Consider the following 13773-nt stretch of genomic DNA (forward strand, 5'->3'; position numbering starts at 1 on the left):
GATATTAATGGAAACAGGGTCGCTGTTTCATGCTTATTTATTTATGTTAATAATAAATATCCATGTTTAGTTATGATATTTCAGTTGAAGTGTTATACACCGTGATTCTGGGAATAAATGTAGTTTGTCAATGGAAAGCACTATATATTTATCGTCATTATAAAAAATTAAAAATGAAAACTTAATGGATGTGTTGCTACACTAGGTGGCGGTATTCACCTGGCAGTTGCTTGCTTGCTATAAAAGAAGAAGAACATTTCCGGCGGAAGTTAACAACAACGCGCTAACAGCGTCACCTCTGCAGCAGGTTCTCAGTAGTATTGATTATCTATTCTTTATATAATCTATACATTACAGAATCTATTCGATACTTCAATATTATAAGCGCTTATGATTCCGTTGCCGCCATGTTGGATGATTCTCTGTTGAGCAGTAGAAGAAGATTCTTCATTCATGTTCTGGGTTGAGTTGTAACCGCTGCCCGTGACCAGCGGTGTTACCTGCCACAGGTAAGGATGGAAACATGCGTATTATCGTGTTGCTTAAACTTTTGCATCAACTTAACTTTAGACTAACGTGTCTTTGCTAAACAAACGCGTCTGACTCTTCAAACATGGTCACGACCGCATGACGCCGCCTTTCCGTCAGCGCAGCAACTGACCAATCCGCGGTCAGAATCCAGTGAAACGCCCCTTACCTGGAGGAACGGAAGCCATCTTTACCTCCGACAACATTGGCGGGGTTCCGCAGAGATTTGGTGTAAAATAACGGAATCATGGTTAAACGTTGTCAGTGGGGAACGTGCAACTCCGACACCCGCTACCCGGAGCGTTATTGTATGCAGAAATTTCCCTCATTGTAAAAACTAAATTTGCTGAAATTGATTAGATAATGATCAACATCTGCAGTGAATTTCAGGCCCAGTTATGACACCGGACAGTGTAATCGGATTACTTTTTCTGTCCCCTTCAGCAAAAACTGAACATAACCAATTATATCTAAACTACAAAAGTGAGTAAAAATGTCCAAATTGTGCTCAAAGTGTCAAGATTTTGTGGCCTCCATTATTTTTCAATGTTATCTTAACTCTATTGGACATGAAGTTCACTGGTTGCCACTGAGTTCCAGTAATCCATGTCCTTCATCTGCTTGTGTTTAGAAAACTCTGTATACTTATAGATAATACAAGATAAGATCCATAACTGGATTACCCAGAAGTCCCTGATATCTATGATCTTTATTACAAAGATTACATTTATTTTTCCATGATGAAAAAAAGTCATATTCATACATTCTGATGCTACTGTTATTAAAATATTGTGTGTGTTCTGCGTTTTTCCAGGTATCCATAGCAACAATGGCTGAGACAAAAAGCCCTCAACCAATCAAAGAAGAGCGTGTTGAACTGTGGATCGTTCAGGATGGAGGGCGGCTCGTAGTGAAGCAGGAGACCAAGGCCTCTCTGGAGAACCCTGCATGTGAAATACTCCACCATGGACCAGAGCAGATCCTGCAGATTAAAGAGGAACCAGAACCTGTGCAGATTAAAGATCAATCAGAACCTGTGCAGATTAAAGAAGAACCAGAACCTGTGCAGATTAAAGAGGAGCAGGTGGATCTCTATGGTGATTGGGTTAAAGGTCACCTTGTAGTGAAGCTGGAGCCTGAAACCTTCATTGTGACTCAAACTACAGAGCAAAAAGACGACCATGAACCAAACCAGAACCAGATCCTCTCTGCAAACCAACCTGAGGCTGAGAACCAGCATCACCATCGAAGAATCCAGGAAGATGTAGATCTGGAACCGGAGGACACCAGAAGCCACTGGGACAATATGGACGATTCACCACTGAGACATGAAACAGGTGAAACAACTTCCTCCTGTGACAGTGATGATGATGAATTTTTGGCTCTTCACTTGGGTAGGAAGCCTTTGTCATGTTCAAAGCGTGGAAAATATTCAGCTCTCTCTTCCAGAAAAAACAATCACAGGAAAAGGCGCCGCGGCGATCAACGCTATTCTTGCGAAGTGTGTCATAAATTCTTCACTCTAAAATCCAGCTTAGTTTGCCACCTTCGAATTCACACAGGTGAGAAACCCTTTCCTTGTAAACTGTGTGAGAAATCTTTCAAACAGCGAGGTACCCTGACTATTCACCTGAGAACTCACACAGGTGAGAAACCTTACTCATGTGTAACTTGTGGCAAACGTTTCATCTCAAATTCTTCATTAACTGCTCATTGGAGAACTCACACAAGACTGAAGTTGTATGTTTGTAAATTATGTGATAAATCTTTTAAACGTCATGGAACCTTGGCTATTCACCTTAAAACTCACAAGCAGGATCCTTGTTAAATTGATAAATCTGTTCGTCACCCAGGAACGTCAGACACACAAGCTGATTTTGTGGAAAATCATCTAAAGTTGTAATGTGACTCAAACAAGTGAGATAAGATCCAGTTTTATCTATAAACTGTAATAAATCTTTTGAATTCATGTGTTTTGCAGCAGTGGGTTCGGTTTGGCTAGTAATAAGTTCCAGAAGCAAACAAAGTTGATGGCTTTGATCAAAATGACCAAATTAGGGCAACAGCTGATTTTCAGGATTGTCAAATTGTCTTCACTGACTGCCTGCCCTGCCTGGTGAGGGGGGAGCAGTAGAGCAATTGATGGAGTTGTTGGACTTCCGTTTTACCAAGATGAACCTAGTAATGCAAGGAGCTGGAGAGCTCAAGGATTCGTGTTTTTGGGGGCTCAGCCTCTAACAGACAGAGAGAAACTGTTCCCTTCTTCTGTTGGATGGAGACAACACCTTCATAGTTCACCCTGGAGAACAGTTAAAGCCATCCAGAGGGGTCAGAGGTCACCGCAGGGGGCCGCGCTGATCTGTGATGCTGTTTAGCTGCTGTGTGGTTCTGCTGATCTGTCTTCTGTTTTTTTAAAGTTATTTTTTCAGGACTCCATTTCATTTGCCATAGTTTGTTCATTAATCTCATTTTCCAACTTTATCATTAAATGCGTGTATATATAACTTTATTTTCTTTTCCATCAGTAGCTAGACTGCATGTGTAGCATGTAATGTAATTATGTAGCAGAATTAATTTTATTTATTTATTTTATTTTTCTTTATGAACCTTCTCAAAACTAATTTTCTTTGAATTGACATGTCTGTAATATATTATTTCTGTTTTATCTTGCTTTCATTTTTGGCCCCTAGTGTGTAAAAGGCCATCCTCATCTATGAATATTTCCTTTGTTTTTTAATTGTATTTTGTTTTGGTGGGGAAGCTTTTATTTTCTTACTTCCTGTTTGTGCGCTACATCCTGTGCGTTCCCGCTGCCCTCCTCAGTTCGCGCCAAGCTGCGCTGGGGAGAGGTAAGTGTACAGAGTTGTCTTTCATTCGAGTATTAAAATATTGAAAACGTTCTAAAAATGTTGTAAACTCACATATATATACTCATGTTTAGCGCAGCACTATGATGGGCATTTGTCTCCCACATTGGTGACACCCATCAAGTTTTCCGTATCAACGTGGTAATTTTTTTTTTCCTTTTGGTTGATTAGGGTGTTTGGAGAATCCGAAGCCCAGGAGATGCTGTGCTTAAAATGTTTTTGTTTTGAACAGGTATATGGGTTGTTTCAGATTTTATTCTGATGTTAAATTAATGTATTTAGCATATTTCTATGTTATGGTGGAAAATTGTAATTGTAGGGCAGATTATTTCTGTTTAGGTTTTATTTTAATTGCTTTGTATGTCAGAGAATTTTAGTTTTGTTTAATGCATTTCTATGAGTTCGCGCCAAGCTGCGCTGGGGAGAGGGTGTTTGGAGAATCCGAAGCCCAGGAGCTGCTGTGCTTAAAATGTTCTTGTTTTGAACAGGAATAAAATTATCCTGAATCCTGGTTCCGAGGTGGTCCTGACTCCCTGTTCCACAACCGTTACACATGTCAGTAGTTAGAGATTATTTAGAGATAATTCAGCTGTAAAGTTACTAAGTGAAGCTATTTTTGAATAAATTCTCGGACTTCATTGGAAATAAGTGTCAGTGATGATTCTTCATATGAAGTTTCTTCTGCTTGTAGTTTTGAATTTATTATGTCACAAAATACTGATAAGTTCTTCATGATGGCTCAGATTTAACTAAACAATTTCTAACTTAATTTCATAAATAATTAATCAAAAATGTTAATAAGCTAAACATGGATCCAAATTGGTAAAAATATCAAAGTAATAAACTGCACAATAAGAATGCATTTACAACACAGTAAATACAGCACTGCACAGTTAGTAATAGTAGCATACTCAGATTAAAATAATCCCGATCAGGGATCTACTCTACTGGAATCTACTGTGCTAAGAACAGCAGGGATGTAAACGCCGAGTTTGTTGGGAGCCGTGAGGTTAGAGACTGAGCAGCTGCTGGGAGGAAGGATCTGTGATGACGCTCTTTTGTGCCCCAGTGATAACGCGCTCTGTTTCTGAAGGCGCTTTCCATGAAGGATTATATTTCTGATGGGAAAGATAGACTCCATCTTCACTGCATGTGATGGGCCCAGACCTGTAACCCAACTGGCTCTTAATGGGCAGAGTGGTTTAGGAATGTTGTTTTCAGTGCTGGGTTATAGAATAATCTCAAAAACCGCAAAAGACAAACAGAAGAAATTATTAACTATTGAAATATTTGTCAAAGTTTTTGCTATTTTTTTATTTAAATGTTTTATGACTTTTAAGCAGATGAAGCTGAAGAATTAGATTTATTGTTGCTTTTTCAAAGGAAGTTTTCTCCTGCTTTACCACAAGGTGGCGGCGCAGCGCCTTTAAGATGGTTTACTCGCTTAAACCTCTCATTTAATACTTGCTGCAGAAGTAAATATAGCATTAGCAGATTTGCATATAGCATTAGCAGTGTCTGCAGTAACAATATATTTGGTTCATTATTGGTGTTATTTCAAAAACATTGTCTTCTAGGAGAAAAGGTCGATTTCCAGCGCAGACTGCTGGAAACCAGCTGGAAAACCCAAATAAACCCAGAACCTCCAGCAGGTAGGTTATCTCAGACAGAAGTCGGTAACTAGTAACTAGTTATTTCATAATTTTCACATCAGATTAAAAGAAATACCAATATGTTTGGTTTTTTGTTTTGTTTTTTGGGGGGGGGGGGTACCTTTGACTATATGCTTGCATCAAATTTTGGGTATTTGTTGTGTAACATCTGCCAGTCATTTTGTTGTTCATTCCTCACATCAATCACAATTATCCTGTGAATCTGGAGATATTTGGTCCTTATTTGCCAAAGTTTCATTGGGGAAACCTAATATTTCTGCCATTTATCACAAATGCTGTTAAGACTGTCGGATCAGCTTCTCTGAATTGCAAAATAATGAAAGTATTTCTGAATTATTGCTCTAGATTTAAGGATGAATGGAAATGTCTTCCTGCGACAGACTGGCGACCTGTCCAGATGACCCCGCCTCTCCTCTGCTCCTTCTGCCGGTCTGCTTAAGGTCGACGGTCAATCATCATTTAAACATCCGTTGACTTCAGGTTGTTGCTTCCATCCAGCAGGTCTGACATAATTTACAGCTCTGTCTGTTTGTTACCACAAAAATAATCAGAGCCCAAATTAACTCAAGTTTAGTGTCACTTTTCCAAAACCTGAGATTTTCCTGAAGGAAATTAATGTATAAAGATTCACTAAAGACTGAAACATCCAAGCATCTTTTGGTTAAAAGGTAAATGTGTCTTTTTTGTGTGGTATGTAAACTTATGGTTTTCTGCTATAATAAAAAATGAATATATGATGGAGCTCCATGCAAACATTCCTACTCCATTACCCAGAATTCTCTGATACCTAAAACCTTTAATACAAAGAAATGTACTTTATTTCCCACAGTCAATTAAAAAAGCCATTTTCATACTCTGATGCATCTGTTATTGAAATATTTAGTTTGTTCTGTTTTTCCAGGAGTCCATAGTGGAAATGACTGAGACAAAATGCTCTCAACCAATCAGGTTGAACTGTGGGCCTCAGGATGAAAAGAAGGAGACCAAGGCCTCTCTGGAGAATCCTGCAGGTGAAGAACCAGAACTGCAACAGATGAAAAAGGAACCAGAACCTATACAGATAAAAGAGGAAAATATATTTTTTAAAAACACAACAGTAAAATATTTTCATTTTACAAACTAAGCTAAATGTTAGCTTGCTATAATTCACTGGAGAAACTTTGAAAACTTTGTAGATTATTGCTTCGTTCCACCGCGGGTCGGTGCGGTTCTTTAATCTATTTTCCATCTGTCCATTATCATTCACTCTTATCCCCGGTGGATTCACCAGGAGCGCTGGTCAACAGGCGTGGTCACCTGGACAGGTCACCAGTCCATCACAGGGACAGACAGGACAAACAGTCATGTGTAACTAAGGAGAATTTTGAGACCAATTAACCTGACAGTCATGTTTTTGGATGAGGAACCTGGAGCACCCAGAGAGAACCCACCATGCAAACAGAAAGACCCCGGGCCGGGAATCGAACCCAGGACCTTCTTCTTCCAAGGCAACTGTGCTGCCAACCGCACCACTTGTGTTTGTTTCCGTTGTAAAAGCGGCTTGTACACTCGACCCATTCCTGGCGCCCCGAGTCCAACTGGCTGTATAAACGCCTGAATACGCCAGACCTTAAAATCCCTAAACTTTAAGATTTCATTATATCAAATTTACATTTTTACATTTCTTTCTTCAGTCAACGCTCTTCTCTTCTCAAACACATTTTAGACCCTGTTTATACAACAACGGCTCCAAAAACACTTCACAGAGTGAAAACACTTTAGATAGAAATGATGTAGCATGCATGGCCTGTAGGAGGCAGTGAAACTTTCTAACGACAAATTTTCATTTATTGTCTTCTGTTGTCATTATTTTGTATGTAAAGTTTTGATTTATAAACTTAAATTTAATGTTAAACGTTCAGTTTTTTCTATTCTCAGTATTATAGGTTTCCTGTTTAAGATTTTTTATATATGTGAAGGACTCATTTTGGTTGTCATGTTATTCTTACTGACAATCTTTAAAAATCACTTAATTCCTCCATTGTGTTGAATGTATGGAAGAAATTTTCTGTTGTTCCATGTGGGGAAATTCTGCTCTACCAGCAGCCAGTTAAAGACAAGTGGGAGAAATTATTCCAGAAACCACAGCTGAAAGTTGTTGCTACTTCTGTTCAGAGGTCAAATTCAGTTTTTCAATCACATGTTTTTTTCCAATCTGCCATTGTTTCTGTTTTTGGCTAATAAATATCAACTTTGTGTAGGTTTGTCCTGTTTTATGCCGCAGCAGTGACCTTCGTTTCAAGTCATAAACATTACATTTTAATGTCTTTAAGGATTTTGTTTGACATAAAGACTAATTCATTTATGTCAACTTTATCTTTACTTGTTTTTAAAATTATTATTGGAAAGTTGTAAATAGCTGTATGTGTTTGTAGCTGGAAGCGGAACCTAAAGGGTGGAAACTGTTTCTAGGGTAACTCTCTGTGTGGGACATTCGGCGGAAGTAAACAACAAGGTGCTAGCAGTGTTAGCTTCCAGGCTTCCGTCTGTCTACCGTCGGTTAGAAGACGTTTTTTTCTGTGTGAGCTGAATATTTCAGTGTCTGCAGTAACAATATCGTCGGTTCAGCATCAGAGAGAATCCATCATATATCGACTAACTGCTGCTGGTGGAGAAACTTTCAGCAACGTCGTCCTTTAGGAGGAAGAGATCGATAATCGGCCCAGACTGCTGGACACCTGCTGGAAAACCCAGATCATCTCAGAACCTGCCGGTATGTTCACTGTACGGTTCTGATTGGACTAACACCGGAATACAGAGAATATGATCAGGGAACTATTTGATGCCGCTGAAAATGCAGGACGTGTCCGTGTTGTTTACATCGATCAATGAACAGGAACAATAAAACCATTACAAAACTGATTTCAGCAGCTTGTAAAGCAGAAACCTCCGAATGAAATAAATATTTTGGACTTTATCCTGTGAGGAGGTGTTTGACATCCACACCAAATCCGTTTAAACGCTTCCCTTCCCCTTTCCTCTTAAATCAGATGGATGTCTCGTTACCAGGCATCGGCAGAGGTGAATGGCTGAATGCTGAAGAGGAAACTCAGGTGTGTTGGAGCAGGGAGGTAGATAAAAGCTGCAGGAGGCTTTCTAAAAACAAGCAAACCAAAAACCTTCTCCTCCTGGACTCTGACCTACTATCTAACAACCAAATCAGCACAAACTTCAAACATTGATTTTCTTGATGTGTGGTTGAAGTCTGGACCCAAATGCAGCTGGACCCGAAACATAATGAAAAGAATGAAGAATCAAACTTGTAAAAAAAAAAGAGGCAAGTCCAAGAGCAAAAATAAATCCAAACCAGAGACATCAATTAATCAATCAATCAAATTTTATTAGTATAGCACATTTCAGCAGCAGGCATTTCAAAGTGCTTTACATCATTACAAACACAGAAACACAATGAAACATAGAATCAATCATTAAGTCAAGTTCCATCAATAAATTTGTAATTGATTACATTTCAAATACAATTCTAAACAGGTGGGTTTTTAGTGGAGATTTAAATGAAGTCAGTGTTTCAGCTGTTTTACAGTTTTCTGGAAGTTTGTTCCAGATTTGTGGTGCATAGATGCTGAAAGCTGCTTCTCCTCGTTTGGTTCTGGTTCTGCTCTGCATCCCCAGAACCAAACGAGGAGAAGCAGCTTTCAGAACCTGAGAGGTCTGGAAGGTTGATACAACAACAGCAGATCTTTAATGTATTGTGGTGCTAAGCCGTTCAGTGATTTATAAACTAACAACAGTATTTTAAAGTCTATTCTTTGAGCTACAGGGAGCCAGTGGAGGGACTTTAAAACTGGTGTTATGTGCTCTATCTTCCTGGTTTTAGTCAGAACGCCAGCAGCAGCATCTGGATCAGCTGCAGCTGTTTGATTGATTTGTTGGACAGACCTGTTGCAGTAATCAATACGACTGAAGATGAGGAGAGGAGGCATGGAGTAACACGACAAACCGGCAAGTAGTGACTGATTATAAGGAGCTTAAATCCTGGGAAGGTTGCGAGCTTGACAAAATACCAGGAGCCTCATGTATAAAGCGTACGCACAAAAAATATGTGGCATCGTATTTTACACAGAAGTCGGCATGTATAAAAAAAAACATGATAGGATATAAAGCATATCCTATCGTTTCAGCTCCACACTGACCTGCGCAGTCCAGTGGACACGTTGTGGCTGAGCTGCATCTGATAAAGACTGACAAACAACTTATTAATGCCAAGAGAGATTTGAGGAGCCTGACTTTAGTTTCCTTTCTTCTCAAAGGAAACGAAAACCCTTCACTGCCTCTCCCAGACTGGTTGAACCAGTGTTGCTGTTAAGTTCTTGATCACACCTTATGAGACCAGAACATTCCAGACACTTCCTGTCAAACTAAAACATGAGTTTTGTTTAGTTACTTTATTTGGTTCTTGTTCCTTTTCTTGAGAAAAGCAGCTGAAGAGGAGAAACAGAAACTCTGAGTATAAAATGTTCAAAGCATTTTACTGAGAATGTTAATTAATAAAATCACTAGTTTAACCAGTCTGGAAGGGGCAGTGAAGGGAAAATATTCTAATATGATTCTATGGAGTTCATTTCCATTTGGTTAAATGTTGCTATATATTGTAATGCAACACAGTACCTTCTGGTTTTATTCTAAACGTTAATATCTGTTTAATTTTTCTCCATTTATCTGTATTAACGTGTGTTAATGGCCTAATAATGCCACTGCCATGAGAAAACTATTTTGCATAAAACATAAAACTGCAGCTTATGCCTGTGTATTGAGTATCGGGTTGGAACAACGACAAGTAATTAGTTACATTTACATCTGTTGCTGTAATTACAATTTGTCTTTTTTGTACCTGAAGTTGTTTACAAAACCTGAACTTTTACTTTTACTTGAATTTGTTTTGAATAAAGTCACTCAGTTACATTTGAAATCATATCCATTAAAGAGTAAAGATAAAACATAAGACAACAGCAGAAAAAACGGCATTGATGTTTCGGCTGAGTTTGTATTAAGATCTCATGGTTTTGATCAATGAGAAGACAGAGTGAAGAAAATTAGTTCAAGTTAACTTCTGAGAAAAAGAAAAACCCTCTGAGTTTAATGCATCAGTTTAACTATAAATATGAGAAAGGCAGCAGCTTTATCATACATTGTAAAATTGAATAATATTTTAAAAACAAATGGAAATGTCAATTTGATCAGGTTCTTGTGATTCTGATTTGTATTGACTAAAACTGAAAACAGAAAATCAGGTGCTTAGTTTGGAGTCGGTTATTTAAAACTGTTAGATTGGAGGAACAAACAGCATCTGTCTTAAGAAATTAATTTTCTTTTAAAAATGCTCATCATATTTAGTGTTTTTTTATTTATAAATTTGCTCCTTTAAATAAAAACAGTTTTAGACCAATCCGTTCTCATAAGGTTTGTGATGAGCATGCACACGATTCCTCTCTGGGTCTCAGTCTGTCTTTAAATCCCGGCTGAACGCTCTGCTGTTCAAACAAGCATTTGCTCTTGGATCTTTCAGATTATTCATGGAAATGAGAAATTGTCTCATTTCCTCGAATGTTCGATGCTTTGTCCTGACTCTACGCAAACCAAACATAAATCAAATATGTCAAAATGTGAATAATTAAAATTAAATGACGTCAGACTTACTTAACGCTTTTCAGTCCCTTTTCAGGACCTTCAAAGATGCTTTACAATTAATAAATAATACCCAAATGTGTCAGGTTTCATCTGTAGTACCAGCTAAGCTTGTTGGCTTCTGGGTCACAGTCCATAAAACTGCTTAAGTTCTGCTGTTCTTTCTTTCCCCAGGCCGTACAAACCTCCAGGTCCGTTTCTGACTTGGAAGGTTTTCGCTGATTCCTTCCTGGTGGAAGAGTGGAACTCTATGACCAGAGATGAAAGAGGAATCAGAACCACAGCAGATAACCGAGGCAAAAGAGGAACCAGAACCTTATTCAATCAAAGAAGAACAGATTGAACTATGGGTCTTTGAAAATGAAGGGCAACTTTTAATGAAGCAAGAGACCAACAACACTATGACTCCTGTAACTCCTGCTGATGACGAAATATTCCACAATGGACCAGAACTGCAGCAGATGATGGGGACAAAACAAGAACTGGACCCTGTACTAATTAAAGAAGAACCAGAATCTATTCAGATTAAAGAACAGGAAGAACCAATACTCGTGAAGATTAAAGAAGAACCAGAACTTGTACATATTAAAGAGGAACCAGAACTAATTAAAGTGGAACATGAGGATCTTGACAGTGAACAGGAGGAAAAGCAGCTGATAGTGAAGCAGGAAACTGAAACATGTGCTGCATCTCCTACCTATAAGCAACAAGATAACAGTGAACCAGAACCAAACAAAACCAAAATCCTCTTTGCGAACAATCCTGAAGATTGCCAACATCAGCAGGAAAGCAACCAGAAAGACTCAGGATCAAGTGGAGATAAAGATCCGCGGCCAGAGACTGAAAACCACCGGGCCAATGTGGACAAATCAGAACCAAATGGTTTTAAAAGTAATTTGATCTCATGTAAGGTATGCGGCAGAAGTTTTGGTAGGTACAGGTACTTGGTATCTCACATGAGAATTCACACAAACAAGAAGCCATTTTTATGTCTGACTTGTGGGAAAGGTTTCATCAGACAACCTGACCTAAAGGTTCACATGACACACCACACAGGTGAGAAGCCTTTCCAGTGTCTGACTTGCGGTAAAGCTTTTCCTAGGCAACCTGACCTAACTGTCCACGTTAGAACCCACACAGGTGAGAAGCCTTTCCAGTGTCTGGTTTGTGGTAAAGGTTTTATCCAAAAAACCACCATGTTGTGTCACATGAGAACGCACACAGGTGAGAAACCTTTCCAGTGTCTAGACTGTGGTAAAGGTTTTATCCAGAAAACTACCTTGAGGTATCACATGAGAACACACACAGGTGAGAAACCTTTTTCTTGTGAATTGTGTGATAAATCTTTCCGACAGAGAAGTGATTTGGCTTGTCACATAAAAACTCACACAGATGAGAAACCACATCGTTGTGAAAAGTGTGGAAAGTCTTTTAGAAAGCGCAGCGATTTAGCCAACCACACATTATCTCACACTGGGGAGATGCCTTTCCCCTGTCTTACTTGTGGAAAAGGTTTTAAACAACAATATAAATTGACTATGCACATGAAAGTTCACACGGGAGATAAACCATACAATTGCGAATTATGTGATAAATCTTTCCGACAACGTAGTGATTTGACCCGTCATCTAAAAACTCACAAGCGTGTGAAGTTGTCATCTTGTACAGTGTGTGGTAAGTTACTAAGTGAGTTCAGTAGTATGCCTCGACACATGAAAACTCACACTGGGGAGAAGGCGTATCTCTGTAAAGTGTGTGATAAATCTTTCATACAAAAAAGTGATTTGGTTCGTCATATGCGAACACACAGGTGAGAATGGGAATCATTCGCTGACAGATTATAAAATTTCAGACATGGATTCTATTGCTCCCATTATAGTAATGGTGCGTTCATACCAAACGCATTACACGCCGCGAAAACGCGCCCCACACTTCAAGACGCGTGAAACCCGTTTGGTGTGAACGCACCATTCAGGCTGTGTCTGGTATGAAGAAACCTCTGGAGAAGTGCTCTGCTAGTAAGACGTGAGAGAAGCTGTGTGTCCAGTGGGATGAAGGTAAATGGCATGAAACTCAACTCAGTTTAGATCTTCTTGCTGTGTTTCCCCCCAGGCTTTAAAAACAACAGTTTCTTTGAATCAAGGCTAAATGCTGACTTAAGTAGAGTTGTCTATGATACAACTGAAACATTGATCAATGTATTTGATGTATATTTGCTTTATTTTGATGATGGCATTTAACAAAATGTAGTTTATTGCTTGTTTCATAATTGGTTATGGTGTTTTTATCATATACAGTAAAGCACTATAACCCTTCATATGCACTATTGCTGAAATTTGCTATTCAGAAGACAAGAATAATTGATAATCTAAAGTATCAGTGTTGTACCAATATGTCTTTTCATGGACTTGCCCAACTTTCCGGTCTTGTTGACTTTATTGTATAAAACTGATTGTGGCTGAATTAATGCAGTTTTCTCTCCTGAACCTCTGAACCTTTGTGTGAGCATGAACTGTCCATATTATTTCAATAAATTAATCTTAAAAGAATCAGCTTGCATCTTCCTTACTCCAACAAATATGCAAAGTTTTTATAACCTAACAGTTGATGACGTCAGAAAATATTTAGTCTGGTTGTTTGATACAACATACAAATGGAAAATACAAACGTTTAACACAAATGAACAAGATCCAACATTGATTAGGTGAAAAACTGTTTTATATTTATTAGGTGTTCTGAGCTAAACCTGTCCCAGGCACCTGTGTTTTCTGAGGTAAATCAGACTTCATTGTGTTTTTCATAGAGAAGCTTAGATATGCAGTCATGATTCTGATATTATTTCAATGGTTTCGGTAGTATGGATCCATGTCTGTCCTCAAAGCAGCCCTGCAGAGTGGACCGAGTGAAATCTGGACGTCAACGATGATCCATTGCAGTCAGAGGAGCTGCATCACAGCATTTGCTATTCCATTTCCTTTGCTTTTGCTACTCTAATGATTCTTTATCTGCTCTTGTGACCAGAA

The 13773-nt window shown here is 38.7% G+C and overlaps 2 protein-coding genes across 5 annotated transcripts; both read left to right on the plus strand.

The window, feature by feature from the left end:
• The first annotated feature begins 1337 nt into the window (after nucleotides 1-1337).
• Nucleotides 1338-2497, plus strand: LOC114141409 (oocyte zinc finger protein XlCOF8.4-like). Its single transcript, XM_028011952.1, has one exon. The coding sequence runs from the start codon at nucleotides 1358-1360 to the stop codon at nucleotides 2354-2356; it is 999 nt and encodes a 332-aa protein (XP_027867753.1). The 5' UTR covers nucleotides 1338-1357; the 3' UTR covers nucleotides 2357-2497.
• LOC114141383 (zinc finger protein OZF-like) lies at nucleotides 1756-13302 on the plus strand. 4 transcript variants are annotated; one of them, XM_028011902.1, is made up of 6 exons: nucleotides 1756-1865; nucleotides 4973-5047; nucleotides 5414-7820; nucleotides 8098-8160; nucleotides 8943-9067; nucleotides 10925-13302. In XM_028011902.1, the coding sequence occupies exon 6, from the start codon at nucleotides 11011-11013 to the stop codon at nucleotides 12562-12564; it is 1554 nt and encodes a 517-aa protein (XP_027867703.1). In that variant the 5' UTR covers nucleotides 1756-1865; nucleotides 4973-5047; nucleotides 5414-7820; nucleotides 8098-8160; nucleotides 8943-9067; nucleotides 10925-11010; the 3' UTR covers nucleotides 12565-13302. The 4 variants fall into 4 exon arrangements, with proteins under 4 accessions (XP_027867703.1, XP_027867704.1, XP_027867705.1 ...); XM_028011903.1 differs by lacking the exon at nucleotides 8098-8160 and having other exon boundaries at nucleotides 5414-5569; nucleotides 5970-7820; XM_028011904.1 differs by lacking the exon at nucleotides 8098-8160 and having other exon boundaries at nucleotides 5414-5548; nucleotides 5970-7820.
• The last annotated feature ends 471 nt before the right edge of the window (nucleotides 13303-13773 follow it).

The sequence above is a fragment of the Xiphophorus couchianus genome, unplaced genomic scaffold (genome assembly GCF_001444195.1).
Source record: "Xiphophorus couchianus unplaced genomic scaffold, X_couchianus-1.0 Scaffold1000102, whole genome shotgun sequence".
Classification (NCBI taxonomy): domain Eukaryota; kingdom Metazoa; phylum Chordata; class Actinopteri; order Cyprinodontiformes; family Poeciliidae; genus Xiphophorus; species Xiphophorus couchianus.